Raw genomic sequence first — 16,202 nt, forward strand, 5'->3', positions numbered from 1 at the left:
ATGGTAGAAAATTCCATACATTGATCTGATCCACTTCATACATACAATCATACAATGCATACAATTCTTTCTTGTCAGAAAGGCCAGCAAATACAAGCTCTCGAGCAGCTACTCTGGCATTGTTAAATGTGTTTGCCCAGATTGTGCTGAACTGCAATACATACCAAAACATGTCTGTCAAAACTGCTATATGGTCATGTCCAACAGGCTAGAAAAATCAATGACTAGGCTATGACATAACCAGTTGGACCAGAAGAACAGTCCAAACGTTATACAATTGCAACAATTTGTAACATTATAGAAGACTTCAATATTAGAAAAATAAAGTGAATTAAATGGGAAAGATAAAAAATCGGAAACACAATTGAATCTAGCTTTTACAGTGAGTGCAAATTAGCCATAAGAAATCTTCTAGTAAAGAAAAGAGACGTTTGTAGTGGCATCTTATTTGACTATTTATATGTTATGTATATATGCAGCAGCAAAATTTACAGATGGATGGAATATCTAAAGGCTGGCTTGGGGCATCTATCTCACAAATAAAACTATTTGATTAAAAAAGCGGATGCTCTCTGGCAATGCAATGTGTACTTTTCTTATCAAAAGCATATTTCATTTAATTGTCCCTAGTTGAGCTGAGTCACATATACATCAGCAAGAGGAAGGAATGCCTAATCTGGGAACTTATAAATGAAACAGTTTGAAATAAGTGTTGATCAGGAAAGCAATGACAATAAAACAATATTCAGAAAATGCATTCTCTCTAGAGATTGCCTCACATTTATGTTTCTACACACTAAGTAGAACACAAATAAAAAACATGTACCTCATTTAAAAAGAAATCATCAAAGTACAACCAAGGTTACCAGGAGACTGGGGTACTTGGAGACTTCAGAGACTGGTATAGGTACCAGTACGTCGATTTTTGGAGCCATCAAGTTTTTTTTAATAATTTAAGTTTAATAATCTCTAGAAAACAACATTGCGTAGAAGTTTGAGAGAAAGAACAGCAAATAATATTAAGCACACAAATGTAAAATGATATTGTGTTGGACTTTAAACTCACACAACAATTTCAATGTTTCATATTAGATTGTCACTACATATTGAAATGCAAAAATATTGATAGTTCAAGGGCAAATGCTGATACACAAACAAAAATAAGAGATCTATTTTTATTTTTTATTTCTTTCAATGTGGAGATGTTGATTTTTCAACAGGAGACTGCAGGAAACATAGGGGGACGTCATTGCCCAAACCTTAAGCACCCACTAAGTCTCCAGAAACATCTCCAAGATGGGAGACAAGTACCAGTACCCAAGACACGTCCCAGGGGTCTGGAGATAGGTCTCCCAATAATGATGGTACACACTGCAAAAGAGGATTAATATTACTATTAAATAATTTAAGACTTCAGGTCATTTTTCGTTGTATTTATAGTTATTTTATTTTTTTAGATTGATAAACCACAATATACACACAGATTATTCTCTAATACTAAACTGATGTCCCCTCACATTCAGAGACTCTCATCACATTACAGGGCTGCATGCATACATACAATTATGCAAAGAGTTGAAGGAGGGTAAGAGCAACTATACGCATAACTCCAATGGCAACACCTCTACTTGTGAGATTGCTAGTCTTTTGTCCTTGGATATCATTCCTGTTGTTATTCCGCAATACATGGAAATTCCTCATATAGAGACTTATAATGGTAAAGGCACTCCTTTGACCCATGTCAAAGCCTTTCAAACTTGGTGTAGTGATTTGTCTAATGATCATTGGTTCATGACTAAATTATTTAATAAAACCTTTCAAGATAAAGTTATTCGATGGTATTGTTCTCTAGCTCCTTAGTCCATGGACTCCTTTGAAAAGCTTGCTAATGCTTTATTCCAACAATTTCAAAAGAATATTGGTTCTAAGATTTCTTTGACTGATTTAATGCACTGCAAAAAGGTGTTAAAGAAAGAGTGATTTATTTCATTGGTAGATTTAAGTATTTGCACACTTATATTTCTTTCCCATGCCTAAAATGGATGTGCAAAGTATTTTCATTTCTAAATTAGAAAAAGAAATTAGAGAAAGGTTATGCATTCTGAATTTTCTTCCTTTACTCAATTATGTGCAGTGCTTCATAGTTATTAGCTTCAAGTGAGTGAATTTGAGAGCACCACTCTAATGTTTCCAGTTCATAAAAGTAATGCCATATCCTATAATAAGTTTCAGAAACCAAAGAACTTCGTCAAATCCAATAATTCATCCAACAATGTTGATGACTAAGTGACAGCAAAATCCAAAGCTGTGGCTCCTTTGTCATTTGTTTTTAGACCTCATAAATTTACTCAGCTTTCTGAATATTTGTATAATGTGATGTTGAAGTTAATTAATGCTACTAAAGTGTTAGCTCTTGCTCATGTCAAACTAATTGACACATTCCAACCCTTCCCTAAATCCTTCGATCACAAAGCTTTCTGTCAACACCATCGTCAACCAAGTCATGGTATTGAAAAGTGTTTCCATTTAAAATTTTCTATTCAAGACCTCAATGATTCTAATACTATATATGTTGAGGGTGTTAATGATCAAGGAAAAAAGCTATATCACCTCCCAAACAGAACTTGCATTTTTATACCAACCCTTTGCCATCTCATTCAACCAATACCGTTGAGTGACCCCAAACTTTGCCTCCTACCTATGTTGTTGACCATGACAATAAGTGTATTGAAGTTGATAGCATTGTCAACCTCATAGATTAATTTGAATCTAAACCTATACCTAAACCCAAGCTTGAGTTTTGCAGCACCTTTGACCCTAGTGAGACAATTGAAGCACGTGATGGTCCTCTTTATATTGTTCTGATTAGATAAAGCAGGATAGGGCCCAAACCCGTACAACTAAAAGAACCAGCAAGATTATAAAAAAAACAGCAAGCCTAAGACGTAGGCTGATACGAATTCACAAAAGGTGAATTCCAAAGGCTTTTGACTGGAACCGCAACTAGCAGGATGCAGGTCCAGCAACTAAGAGATTAAAATTTGAAAAACATAAGGGTTTAAGCGGGAACCCCGAACCAAACATCAAAGAAAACCCCTTGCAACCAGGAAAGGAGGGACAAGGAAGACGAAAGACCTCCAAAGCTAAATGGAAAAGATAGAGATCAGCAAGAAGGAAACTAGATGAACCCAGCAAATGAAAAGAGGAGGAAGCCACTTCAAAGAGACCAGCCAAAAGAAGACAACCAGCCAAACAAAGGCTGCCACCCAGCAATTGTGTGAGGAAGGGCACCCACAACCACTGAACTCTTCATACCAACAACAATCCACCTCAAAAGGATGTGCCTCCACCTCGAAGGGGGTTCCCACCTCAAAAGGAAAACTGAAAGAAGAGAACAATGGAGAGAATAAAACATCTGCCACAAAGGAACCAAGAGAGATCTCGCCACTGTAGAGAAGGACTCTCCCTCAACAAGAGCCTCACCAGGAGATAACCAACCAAGGAAGACTTTGAGCAAGGAAGAGAAGGGGAAAAGAGCAAGCCCCACATCAGAAACTAGCCTCCAAAAAAGCAAAGAGGAGGCAAAGCACCAGAAGCCTGACCCCAAGAGATATATCACAAAAAGCCCCCAAAGTCTTCAACAGAAAAACCTAGAACCAGAAGCACCTTTGAGAAAAGTAGAAGGCATGTCAGATCAATCCCCAAAGCATCAAAAAGGGGCACACCATGCCGAAAAGCGTAAAGGTCCTCTTGATATTGTTGCAAACGTTGATGATCTCTATTCTTGTGGTGTCCTTGTTGCCCCTACTTCAATGGTGAACGTGAAACTAATGAGTACCTTTAAAATAGATGATTGCACTGCAATTTCTATGATCAATATGATATTGTGATCCAAACTTGCAATGGTTTCCTTTATCCTACCCATAGTTCTATTTCATTTCCCATAGAAGTTGATGGTAAAACTCGAGATGTAACTTTTGAGTCATCCCAACTTTCAATCAATTCCAAGACAAACTTGGTGTTCTTTTGCTTACCTCCATGAAAGCTATAGCCTCTCCTATTCGTAAGTGTTTAAAATTTCTCCGCAGTGGAGGAAGGATAACTTTTCATCATGATCTCTATCAACCTTCCATATCTCAAGTCTATTTTCTTGATTCCTTTTGGCCTTCTATCCTTCAACCCACTTAATCCCGCAACAATAATCTCTTCCTATAATATCAAAATAAAGAAAATCCAAAAGATTTGTAAGCTCAACAATCCTAAGAATGCTCTTCTCTTTGTCCTAGACCTGGACTTCTCCCTCAACCACTTACACCTCCTATATATGCTTTTGTTCCACCTCCCATATCTTACAAACATTTAGTCAAAAGTATGTCTCCACCTAGAAAATTTCCTTTTGTTCTTCCTCCAAAGGAAGAAAAGGGCCCGATGTTAATTTCCAACAAAACCAAGTGTAACTGTTGTGCTAGTGATTGCCACCAAAAATATCACACTATAGCCTATCAACATGCTTCTCAAAAGCTTTCTTCACCAAAACATCTTCTGATACTTTGATTCCATTTGATCAGCCTATGCATAGCCCAAAGAAGAAAGTTAGTTTGAAAAAGACAAAAATGAACAAACATGATAATTTTATCCGTATCTTTGATTCTATTACCAATAATATGGATGAAGAAGCTACTCTCGATCATGACACTTTCGATATTCCTAATGCAACTAACCATGATATTCATACTGGTGACTATGATAATATGAAGGAGCTTATTAATGTTAATCACGATTTACCAACTGTATTTTCACAATAATTATCTCTTAATCCTAGTACAGAACAAAATGATCCATCCTTAGAGCATAGTCCCTGTTTGGAACTAGCCATAGTCCCATCTACCATGCTTAATGTTGTTCCTGTTGTGTGTTGCCCACCTTCCCTATACACTACAAACCAAAGCGGCAGAGCGGACTAGCTCCTCTTGTGTAATTGATTACTTGTGTTCCTTTGTTGTAATGTGTTCCCCTGTGATGCGTTGCTTGATATAAGTTTTTTTTAGATTTCTTTAGACAACCTTGACCCTTGTTGCTATGTTGGCACAAAGTGATAGAAGAATCAATTCATTGTGACATTGTTACATGTTATGTCATGCATATGGTTCATTGATGCACCTTTGTGTTGTCTAATTGGGGATGATATAAAATGGTGGTAACCTATTTTTTGGGATCTCTATGATGTTGTCCCAAAAAGACTTCTTTGTAACTCTTACATGACATTCTTCTATTATGTGTGTAGTTCTACTACCTCTGAGCGATGATGGCATTTCATTTTGATATAATATCTCATGTATTATCTGATCATACTCACCCTAAAGTTAGTAGATCCCTTCCATGCTCTTTTTTGCCATGTGTTCATTTCCCTTGGTTTGTCCTTTCTTGGGGGCATCTCATAGTGGAAACATTTTTGGTGGGTGCATGTATACTTCATTAAAGTCATTGCTCCCGTTAAGGCATTTGCAATTGCTTTAACATGGGGGCACACACTTTGCTGCTTGCTTCACATTTTGCACACAGAGGCACAATGATTCAATGCAACCTCTCTTGAGAATGCCCAAGGAGAAAATGTTTTCCTTGTGTTCGTCTTTTTCTGCTGGATCCGTTAATGAAGGCAATTTTTTCCTTAATGACTAGTCCTCCCCCTTTGATCCCTTAATGGAGATAATGATTTCCTTAAAGATTGTTCTTTCCTTTCCTTGATCCCTTTGGAGACAATGCTTCCCTTGTACCTGATCACTTGTATTAGATCCCTTAATGGAGACAATGCTTCCCTTGTACCTAATTACTTGTATTAGATCCCTTAATGGAGATAATGCTTTCCTTAGGCTTGATCACCCTTACCAAGTCCCTTAATGAAGACAATGCATTCCTTAGGCTTGATCACCCTTGTCGGATACCTTAAAGGAGATAACACTTTCCTTAAGGACTTATCCTCTTTAATTAATTCACTAACATAACACAACTTGCTATACTTTCAATGTCAACTTTTGCAGTGTTTTCACTTTGTGTTTCACAGTAAAGCAATCCGTTACAAGGTTAGCGGTCATGCATCTCTCTCTTTCTTTTCTCTCTTCAAAGCAATGCCTCTTTTATCTTGGTTGTGAATTTTGTTCCAAAAACCAGAGATTGGAAATCCAAGAGCCTACTACTTCTTCAATAGGATTCCACAATCAATTATGGCCAACAAACGAGAATCACTATGATTCCCCTGCACTTTAGGCCCTACTACACCTAGGGAGGTAGACCTTCTCCTTGAACTTGATCACTTGGTTCAAAGCTTTTCTAAAGCAAATTTAAGCTTTGGAGTTCTCCTGTTGGCAAGGTCCTCAAACTTGATTAATATGAAATTGAATGTTGAATGTTTGAACTAATTAAATTGAATAAGGTTTTAACAATGAATTTGATGCTTGTAAGAAAGAAGTTATAGATTTTTTGACTTCAATAATAAAAAGATCAGTGTCTTTGCTAATTTGGACAATAGAGACAACTACAATGAAGATTATAAGGTACAACGTTATAATGTTCTACACACGTAAACTATAAATAGTTTAATGACCAAGATGCAACAGATCAAATATATATACACAATTCTAAACTAGCCCAGTTTGCACTTTAACTCCTAAAGTCGAGGAGACGGACTACACACAGATTCGAAAACAATAATATATTTCACAATATCTGTGATGATCGAGTTTAAAATGCCATAGATTACCACATCCACTTATCTAACATAAATTTGTTTATAGAAATTTTTAAAATGATTACAAAGGACAAATCAACTACAATTTAATTCTCCATCCCTTTAAATAAAATAAACAAATGACATTTTGTTTTATTATTAAAATAAAATATTTGAATTTATATTACAAAGTCATATATTTGCTCCTTATTCCTCCGTACAAAATAAATAATACTTCTTCGAAAATGTCGAATGTCTTTTGTATCCAATATGTACCTCCTATTTATATTTTACAAATTTCAAAGATTATGACTTTTCAAATGTCATCGCCTTCTAAACAATGCCTCCTCTTTAAATACTCACACTTTAAAGTTTATTGTCCTCTCATAATCTCAACTTTTAATTTAATTAATTTCCATTTGTTCTTTTATGCCGTGAAATTCCAGGGGAGACTATAGTTTTGAGAAATAATTTAGAAGTGGAGCTTTTTCATTACTGAGCACTTGTGTATGGTTTCATTGGGCAAGAATTTACTACTTGGAGAACACATTGCCTCATATCTATCACCGATAGCGTCCTCTAAACCTGTGGAAGCCGCATATAGAGAATATGGAAACAGAACATGCTAGTGTTCTTTGTTATTGCATGCCCACCTATAAACTCCAATTTTTCATGAGGCTCGAGGCTTTCTTTCGTGCTTGTGACGCTACTTGTACCTAGGTACACCACTTGATGGTGAACATTGTTCGACAATCTCCAACACGCAAACCTTTTATCTTCAAGATATGCATACATTCTCTTTTGAATGGCACTGAGTCATTATTTGAATGAAACAGACAACTTGTGAAGGGCTTCAGATGAAATACATTGTTTCTCAAGGACTTCCTGAATTCATCTCGATGGCCTCTACATACAGTACCAACCGCTATGGTTTCTTTTTTATTATCAACGCATATGTAGTGATTGTTAAGATTTGCACATCAGATATATTGACTACAACAAATTTGTCTTTGATTAGATTTCTATATAGTAACCTTTGTCTTCACCCACTCTTTGTCTTGCACACATTTTCTATTGGGATATGAAGCCCAACAGTCATTGACTATTCATTCTCCCTCGACTCTCCGTATTCGTAGAGTTCTATATAATGGTTGTGTGTAGCCCATGTAATTGTACTGGTTACTCATAATAAAATATTCCCTGCTCGAGTGTGGACATAGGCAAATTTTGCCGAACCACAATAAATCTTGTGTTCGTGTATTCGTCTTCTTTGTTCTGTTTCTTTGCTTGATTTAATATTTACAATTGGTAGCAAAGCTTGGTGAGGTTGAGCAGAGATGGAAGAAGATGAAGTTTATTTTATTATCAACGAGTTTATTGATAATTCAGAAAGAGATGTTGTGTATGTGAAAGTAAGAAAGGAATTTCGTGTACGTTGGTGGGATGGTTGGAAAAGAGAGGAGAATTCACCTGAAGACAAGACGAAAGATGGAATTATTTCCTTTCACAATGTTGATGCAACTATGACATTTATTCAAAATAATAGCTGGCCTCGTAAGAAAAGTTTCCAACTTATTTTCCCTATGTTAAAGGCAGAGATAGATTATGGTTTTATGAACAATGAAGGTTCAAAAGATTTATCATTAGAGTCCCAAGTCAAAACTGATGTGAAGTTTGCCTCTCAAGTTGAGGAGGATGTAGCTTGCAAACATGTGGCCAGCCATAGGGTGTTGGTGAAGGCCCCAAGGAGAGGCCTGCATATCGACCGAGAAGGTCAAAAGGTGCAAACTACCACTCATCCCAGAGAAGAGGAGGCACCATCAATTGTCTTCTAAAGATAGAACAGCTCAAGACAAGCCAGGTGAAGCATCTCACAAGATATTGGTAAGTGAGAGGTTTGATTCTCCTTCAAATGTGGAAGACGATAACTTTGACTAGAAAATCAAAGGATACTCTATGTTGTGTGGCACATCAAATTGGGACAGCAATAACCAAAGTTGTAACCTAGTAAAGGGGCAGATGAATAGACGCCCAAAAAAACATGAAATGGACAGGATTGTTGCTGGGATGTTGGATGACGACCAGCTTGGGAAGTCATAAGTGGAGAACATAATACTTCTCTACCCATTGAGAGCCCCCAACGTGGCAAACAAAACTGGGAGGACATGGGCCAAATACAACCTCTTCAATGTTGTGAAAGGAGGACACAGTCTCCTCAACATTGTGAAAGGAGTCCAATGGACGTTGCGGGGAACAATACCATTCCCTATTCTCAATATGTGCAAATGCCAAATTCATCTTGGTTTGGTCGCAAAAGTCCCAATCTCTCCATAGCATACCCCACAGTGATATGCTTTCCTCGAATGACCCAATTGCGGAGGCTTCATACGAATATTTTCCCCACATAGAATGATGAGTAGGTCAGCTCATTGCACATACCAAGGAGTCAAACCTTGTCACTAACACAGAGTAGAGAGGGAATGAATCAATCTTCCAATGAAGATTTTATTCCAGATCACTCACCACACAGAGGCACAATGAAGACAAGATGAAAGACGGAATTATTTCCTTTCGCAATGTTGATGCAGCTATGACATTTATTCAGAATAATAGTTGGCCTCGTAAGAAGAGTTTCCAACTTCTTTTCCCTATGTTGAAGGCAGAGATAGATTTGAGTTTTATGAACAATGAAGGTTCAAAAGATTTGTCATTAGAGTCCCAACTCAAAACTGATGTGGAGTTTGCCTCTCAAGTTGAGGAGGATGTAGCTTGCAAACATGCGGCCAGCCATAGGGTGTTGGTAAAGGCCCCAAGGAGAGGCCTATATATTGACCGAGAAGGTCAAGAGGTGCAAACTGCCGCTCATCCCAGAGAAGAGGAGGCACTATCAATTTTGTCTTCTAAAGATAGAAGAGCTCAAGACAAGCCAGGTGAAGCATCTCACAAAGTATTGGTAAGTGAGAGATTTGATTCTCCTTCAAATGTGGAAGACGATAACATTGACTGGAAAATCAGAGGATACTCTATGTTGTGTGGCACATCAAATTAGGACAGCAATAACCAAAGTTGTAACCTGGTGAAGGGGCAGATGAATAGACGCCTGAAAAAACATGAAATGAAGATTTTATTCCAGGTCACTCACCACACACAGGCGCAATGAGGACAAGATGAAAGATGGAATTATTTCCTTTCACAATGTTGATGCAACTATGACATTTATTCAGAATAATCAAAATAATAGCTAGCCTCGTAAGAAAAGTTTCCAACTTTTTTTCCCTATGTTGAAGGCAAAGATAGATTCTAGTTTTATGAACAATGAAGGTTCAAAAGATTTGACATTAGAGTCCCAACTCAAAACTGATGTGAAGTTTGCCTCTCAAGTTGAGCAGGATGTAGCTTACAAACATGCAGCCAGGCATAGGGTGCTGGTGAAGGCCCCAAGGAGAGGCCTTTATATCAACCAAGAAGGTCAAGAGGTGCAAACTGCTGCTCATCCAAGAGAAGAGGAGGCACTATCAATTTTGTCTTCTAAAGATAGAAGAGCTCAAGACGAGCCAAATGAAGCATCTCGCAAGGTATTGGTAAGTAAGAGATTTGATTCTCCTTCAAATGTGGAAGATGATAACTTTGACTGGAAAATCAGAGAATACTCTTATGTTGTGTGGCACATCAAATTAGGACAGCAATAACCAAAGTTGTAACCTGGTGAATGGGCAAATGAATAGACGCCTGAAAAAACATGAAATGGACGGGACTATCGTTGGGATGTTGGATGACGACCAGCTTGGGAAGTCATAAGTGGAGAACATAATACTTCTCTACCTATTGAGAGCCCCCAACGTGGCAAACAGAACTGGAAGGACATGGGCCAAATACAACCTCTTCAATGTTGTGAAAGGAGGACACAGTCTCCTCAACATTGTGAAAGGATTCCAATGGACGTTGCGGGGAACAATACCATTCCCTGTTCTCAATATGTGCAAATGCCAAATTCATCTTGGGCCTGGTCGCACAAGTCCCAATCTCTCCATAGCATACCCCATAGTGAAATGCTTTCCTCACATGACCCAATTGCGGAGGCTTCATACAAATATTTTCCCCACACAGAATGATGAGCAGGTCAGCTCATTGAACATACCAAGCAGTCAAACCTTGTCACTAATGCAGAGTAGAAAGGGAATGAATTGATCTTCCAATGAAGATTTTATTCCAGGCCACTCACCAAACAGAGGCACAATGTATGGAATTAATTATCCATTACAATCCACAATGAATTCTGGATTGGAGACTCATATGGTGAATGCTGAATTCAATCTTCCGCATGATGAAATAAATGTAAGACTCCAAACTATTGGTCCACGTTGTCATACACAGCCTGCAATGAATAAAACCACTAGAAGTTGCAGCCAAGGAAATGCTGTTGTTGTCACGTATTGCTGATGAGAATGTTTGTAAGGACTCAGAGACCAGAGAATCTGTCAAGGGTGAAAATCCTATTTTCAAGAAATTGCATCAGGCATTTATCAATTGCAGGGAGCCAATCAGATTATCAAAGGACAAAAGTCATGTTGCAGATAAATTACACTAGGCATTCGTTGATTCAAAACTCCCAACATATCACAACAGTCATACTGGTGTGGAAAAGTTGGTCAATTATGTAGACAAATTCAATAATTAGCATGAATGGAAGAGGCTATTATCAAGTGCTTCAAAGCAACAATGGTTTTAACTCACAAAGTAATACTCTGCCTAACATAGTATTCTCAGCTGCATATTATGGAAATAAAATGTAGTTTTGTGGTGTTTTAGGTGGCTCAAGGAAGACCTCAACAATTATTGATAATAATAACAATAATGAAAATGATGGTGTCTTAAATGAGAATAACCATAAAATTGATGCAAATTATGCAACCAGCAGGTTGCAATGTAGAGGAGATATTTTCGACTCCGATTTGATTTGGAAAAGAGTCATTCAAAGTGTGCTGGAACAATTTCTGGCAAAGTTAAGATTTTCTCAAGGTTTGGTTGTTCTGTAAGATATGATTTGGGAAGCAGGGATGCTAATGCACATGGGTGTACCGGTTGGACTTCACGGGGGAGATTGTTTGGATATGAAGCCCAACAGTCATTGACTGTTCATTCTCCCTCAACTCTCCGTATTCGTAGAGTTCTATATAATGGCTGTGTGAACCCATGTAATTGTTTTGGTTACTCATAATAAAGTAATCCCTGCTCGAGTGTGGACGTAGGCAAGTTTTGCTGAACCACGATAAATCTTGTATTCGTGTATTCACCTTCTTTGTTCTGTTTCCTTGCTTGATTTAATATTTACATTTTCTGGCTCGGACTGAAATGATTAGATGATGTAATCAAACAGCTAGAACCTATTTTTATTTCAAGTTTTGGCAGCTATCTTTGACAGCATGTGTTCTCTGATAGACCCGACGGCATCATATTTTGATTCAAAGATATTCAATTCAAACTTTAACTCCAGATTTTGTATTGCTATACCACTGTTCATGCTCACACTGTTGCTGAAGCTGTTAATAATATCATTTTCTGTACATGTTGGCATATCATTTTTACATATTGCTGTGGCTGGAGACTTCAAACGTTCTGCAGTATCACTTTGACAGGCTTTGACTGAAAATGATATGTTTGTTGCAAGTCTTGATCAATATATATGCTTTGTTAATTATATTCTTATGATTACCAATTGGATCTACAGTTTGAATGCACATCTCAGTCTCAATTGTCTTACAAATTGATTAGGCAATTCTTCTTATAGCAATCTCTAGCAAGTTAAATCTTTATAAACTTTCTATCTATTTCCTTATTCTTTTATTCACATTAATGACAATACAAATTAGGTCCCCAACATCATAAATGGAGGCAAAAAAATTGAACTCCATCAGTGGCTTTTGTTGGGGACATATGCCCCTTGCGGGCATAATGAGATTCCAGCTATCTCTAGAGGAGCAGACTGAGCATCCATACTTCACATGATGCAAGGTAAAATCAGGTGGCCCCAGGCCCCCCAAAAAAAGAACATTGATTCTTTCCTCTATCAAACACCCGATTTTGATCATGCAACAACTTACTCCTTCTGATCATATTATACTTTCCCTTCATTATTTGTTTAGGATCAGAATTTGCCCTTTCTTCATCAACAAGAGTATTTGAAAATAGATAAATTTCAGAATCATTCATCCCCAAAATCTGAATCCTTGCTGAATCTGATGCATCGTTCCTATGGACAATACTAAATGGCTTTGTTTGATCAATGCAATCTTTGGTATCCGTCTTATGTTTAGGCTTTCAAAGATAATTAGATGTACTGCCGTTTTTGCTGAATGGAAGATCCCTATGAAATGGAACAGTTACACGAGCATTGGAATGAATCTTCTTTACTTGTTTGTCTTCTTGTCTACAATCTGCCCTGTCTCCACATTCCGGATATTGTTTCTTCTCACAAAAAGGCTTAGAGAATGGTTTGTTTTCAAGAAGTACAATTTCTCTTTCACCAAGAGTCTGATCAACTAGGATAGTATGGAAATTTTCAGAACCATGCATATCTCATTTTATCTCATCTTCAAATAATGGGTTCAAAAACATAGAGAACTCTTTCATATCTTTTTCTACTTCCTCTTCAAACAATGGATTTAGAAACATAGAGAATTCAGGGATATCTTCATAAGAGTTTTCATCCAAATCATCACTACATATAATATCATCAAATCATGTACTAAATTCATCCTTTTGAGAGTGATCATCTGCTTGACCAGCAAAACGGATATCTTCATCAGCAATATATTCTACAACTTCCTTTGTTCATACATTGTATGTAGTTCTATTTCATCTTCGCTATATGATTTTTAGGTATCATCATCTCTATCAAGTGCCTCCTGAATATAAATTGATCCATCAACCTGTTTAGCATGATGGAATGAGAAAAATTTTGGACCATTTTTCTCAACATGTTTTTGACATTCAATACCTAACAAAACTGAGATTTCTTCCATGCTGAGAGAATCCTCTTCCTCTTTTTCACATTCAATGTCATCTGTAGGCATATGAGTATCATCATGGGCAGATTCTCCTTCAAACTGACCAAAAACTTCTTCTCCATTCAAATCTGAAAGATCATTATGTTCTCTATGAGCGAACTGAAGATAGAAACATCCCCCCTAGAATCAACACTTCTATTGAACTTTTCTCAATGGAAGATATAAAGCAAGGAATAAAGAAACTAGCTTATAGCAAAGAAAAAGACATTGATGGGCTGCAAGCTGAAACTTTGAAATGGGGAATGGAACTCCTTGTTCCTCACATCCAAAATATTTTCAACAAAGTGAATCAAAGTGGCTTCCCGACAAGCTGGGCCACCAGCGTGGTTATACCTCTTCACAAGAGTGGAGATACCAATAATCCACCTAACTAGCGTACGATCATGGTAAACCCACTCCTTGGTAAATTATTTTGGGGCATGATAGAGTGCAGAATCAATAGCTGGGCAGAAAAAGAAGAGAAGAGAGCAAAAGGACAGGCTGGCTTTAGACCAAAATACTCCACTATCGATCACTGCATCACCCTTAGACACCTCACTGAGAAAGTCTGGGATATCACGAACAAAGAGGCTTTCTGTTATTTTGTTGACTTCAAAAAGGCATTTGACACAGTTCCCAAAGACAAGCTTTGGAACCGCATGGAGGACCTCAAAGTACCAAACGAGCTTCATGCGGCTGTCCATAGGCTTTATGAGCAGGTTAGAGCCAGAATCAGAACAGAAGATGGCATATCTGAATGGTTTGGCAGTGATATTGGTGTAAAAAAGGGTTGCCCCCTATCACCCACCTTATTTGGATTATATATTGACAAATTAGAAGATTGGCTAAACAAAACTTCGGGAGGGGGAGTCCAACTTGCTAAGTACATTATTAAACTATTCCTATATGCAGATGATCTTATTCTAATAGCTCAAACAACCAAGGATTTAAGAGAACAGCTGAGAACATTGGAGGGCTTTTGCCAAAAAGTTGGGATGCAAGTGAACACTAGCAAGACTGAAATTATGATCTTCTCTTTGAAGAAGAAACAGCAGCAAGTTGATTTTCATTAGGAAGGAAATACTCTAGAAATTGTGGAAGAATACAAGTATTTGGGCATAGATTTTAACAACAAACTCAACTGAGAAAATTGTAGAACCAAGCGGATACAAGGAGGATGGAAGGAACTCCTTTTGTTGCAAGACAGGTGTAGGCAGGTGAAACTCTAGGATTGGAAAACCAAAATAACTCTTTTTGGGCTATTGGTCACTTCGGTTGTGTTGTATGGATGTGAGGTTTGGGGGGGCAGCCTAACCATTCACAAATGGAAGCAAATAGAAAGAATACAGAAGCACCTTATCATTACTACACTTAAAGTCAAATCAACCATACCTTACGAGATACTCTTGGTGGAAGCAAGAATGTTCCCGATGAAAGCCTCTGCAATTATTCGTTTGTTAAATTATCTAAACAAGGTGGAAAATATGAACAATCAACTCCGGCCCAAGATGATGGTTAAAAAGGAAATAGACAGGAGAAAGAAAACATGGATGAAACAGAATGAAAAGTGGTTAAGTGGTACATTGACATCCTAGAGCGCCCCAACACAAATGAAGGGGTAAAAAGTTATGTGCTGGAAAAATTTTAAAACTGCCATGTGGAAAAAACAAATGGGGAGAAAAAAGACACAATATGTGAAAGAGTTCAACCCCATGTGGTGTCATGAAATTAGAGACTACCTACAGACAGACATGAAAGGTAAAATTAGGCTCCTGATTGTGCAACTAAGAACAGGATCCCATCATCTGCAATGTGGGACAAGTAGATGGACAGTACCCAAGGAGGCGTGGGAAGAAAGAACATGCACCTTTTGCAATAAAGGATATGTTGAAACGGAATGGCACTTTATATATGAATGCATTGCATACCAAGATAATCGAGTTAAATATGAGGATACTTTGAAGGAGGGCCAGTTACACCAACTCTTTGCAAGAACCAAACTACACAGGGCAGCTAGTATCCTAAGGCAAATGCATAGCAAGCAGAATAACTTTGTAAAGAACATGCATATGGTCCCATAGGCTGCCTAGCCTTGTGGACACTATTAAAAATTCACTCATTCATTCATTCATTCCAATATCTGAAAAGGAAGCTTTAAATCAGGGTCACTTGGTGAGACTCCCAACTCAAAAAAAATCTTTATAAATTCCATGTATGGGGGCATGATGTCTGATGGTATCTCATGATAAATGTTTGCCATCCTCATGTACAAATGTGTTGAAGTCTTGGTTAACTAAAGGTTATTCTTACAACTCATGGTCTATTAATCGAGATTATTGCTCCACCAAATACTTTGTAGATGAAATACACCATTTAGCTTAGTATAAATAGTAGTTTAAGTGTTTTGTTGATTCTAGTAGCAATGAAAAGAG

The 16,202-nt window shown here is 37.5% G+C and overlaps 1 protein-coding gene across 3 annotated transcripts in view; it reads right to left on the minus strand.

The window, feature by feature from the left end:
- The window catches only part of EMB2083 (AAA-type ATPase family protein), a 159,364-nt gene that overhangs the window by 22,744 nt on the left and 120,418 nt on the right, over positions 1-16,202 (minus strand). For all 3 annotated transcript variants that reach the window (XM_089829566.1, XM_089829561.1, XM_089829559.1), the window contains exon 9: positions 20-151. In XM_089829566.1, coding sequence (XP_089685692.1) covers positions 20-151 — 132 coding nt within the window. The remainder of the gene's footprint in view (positions 1-19; positions 152-16,202) is intronic.

This window comes from Cupressus sempervirens, chromosome 1, assembly GCF_028749045.1.
Source record: "Cupressus sempervirens isolate cs-2001-9-10 chromosome 1, ASM2874904v1, whole genome shotgun sequence".
Lineage (NCBI taxonomy): Eukaryota > Viridiplantae > Streptophyta > Pinopsida > Cupressales > Cupressaceae > Cupressus > Cupressus sempervirens.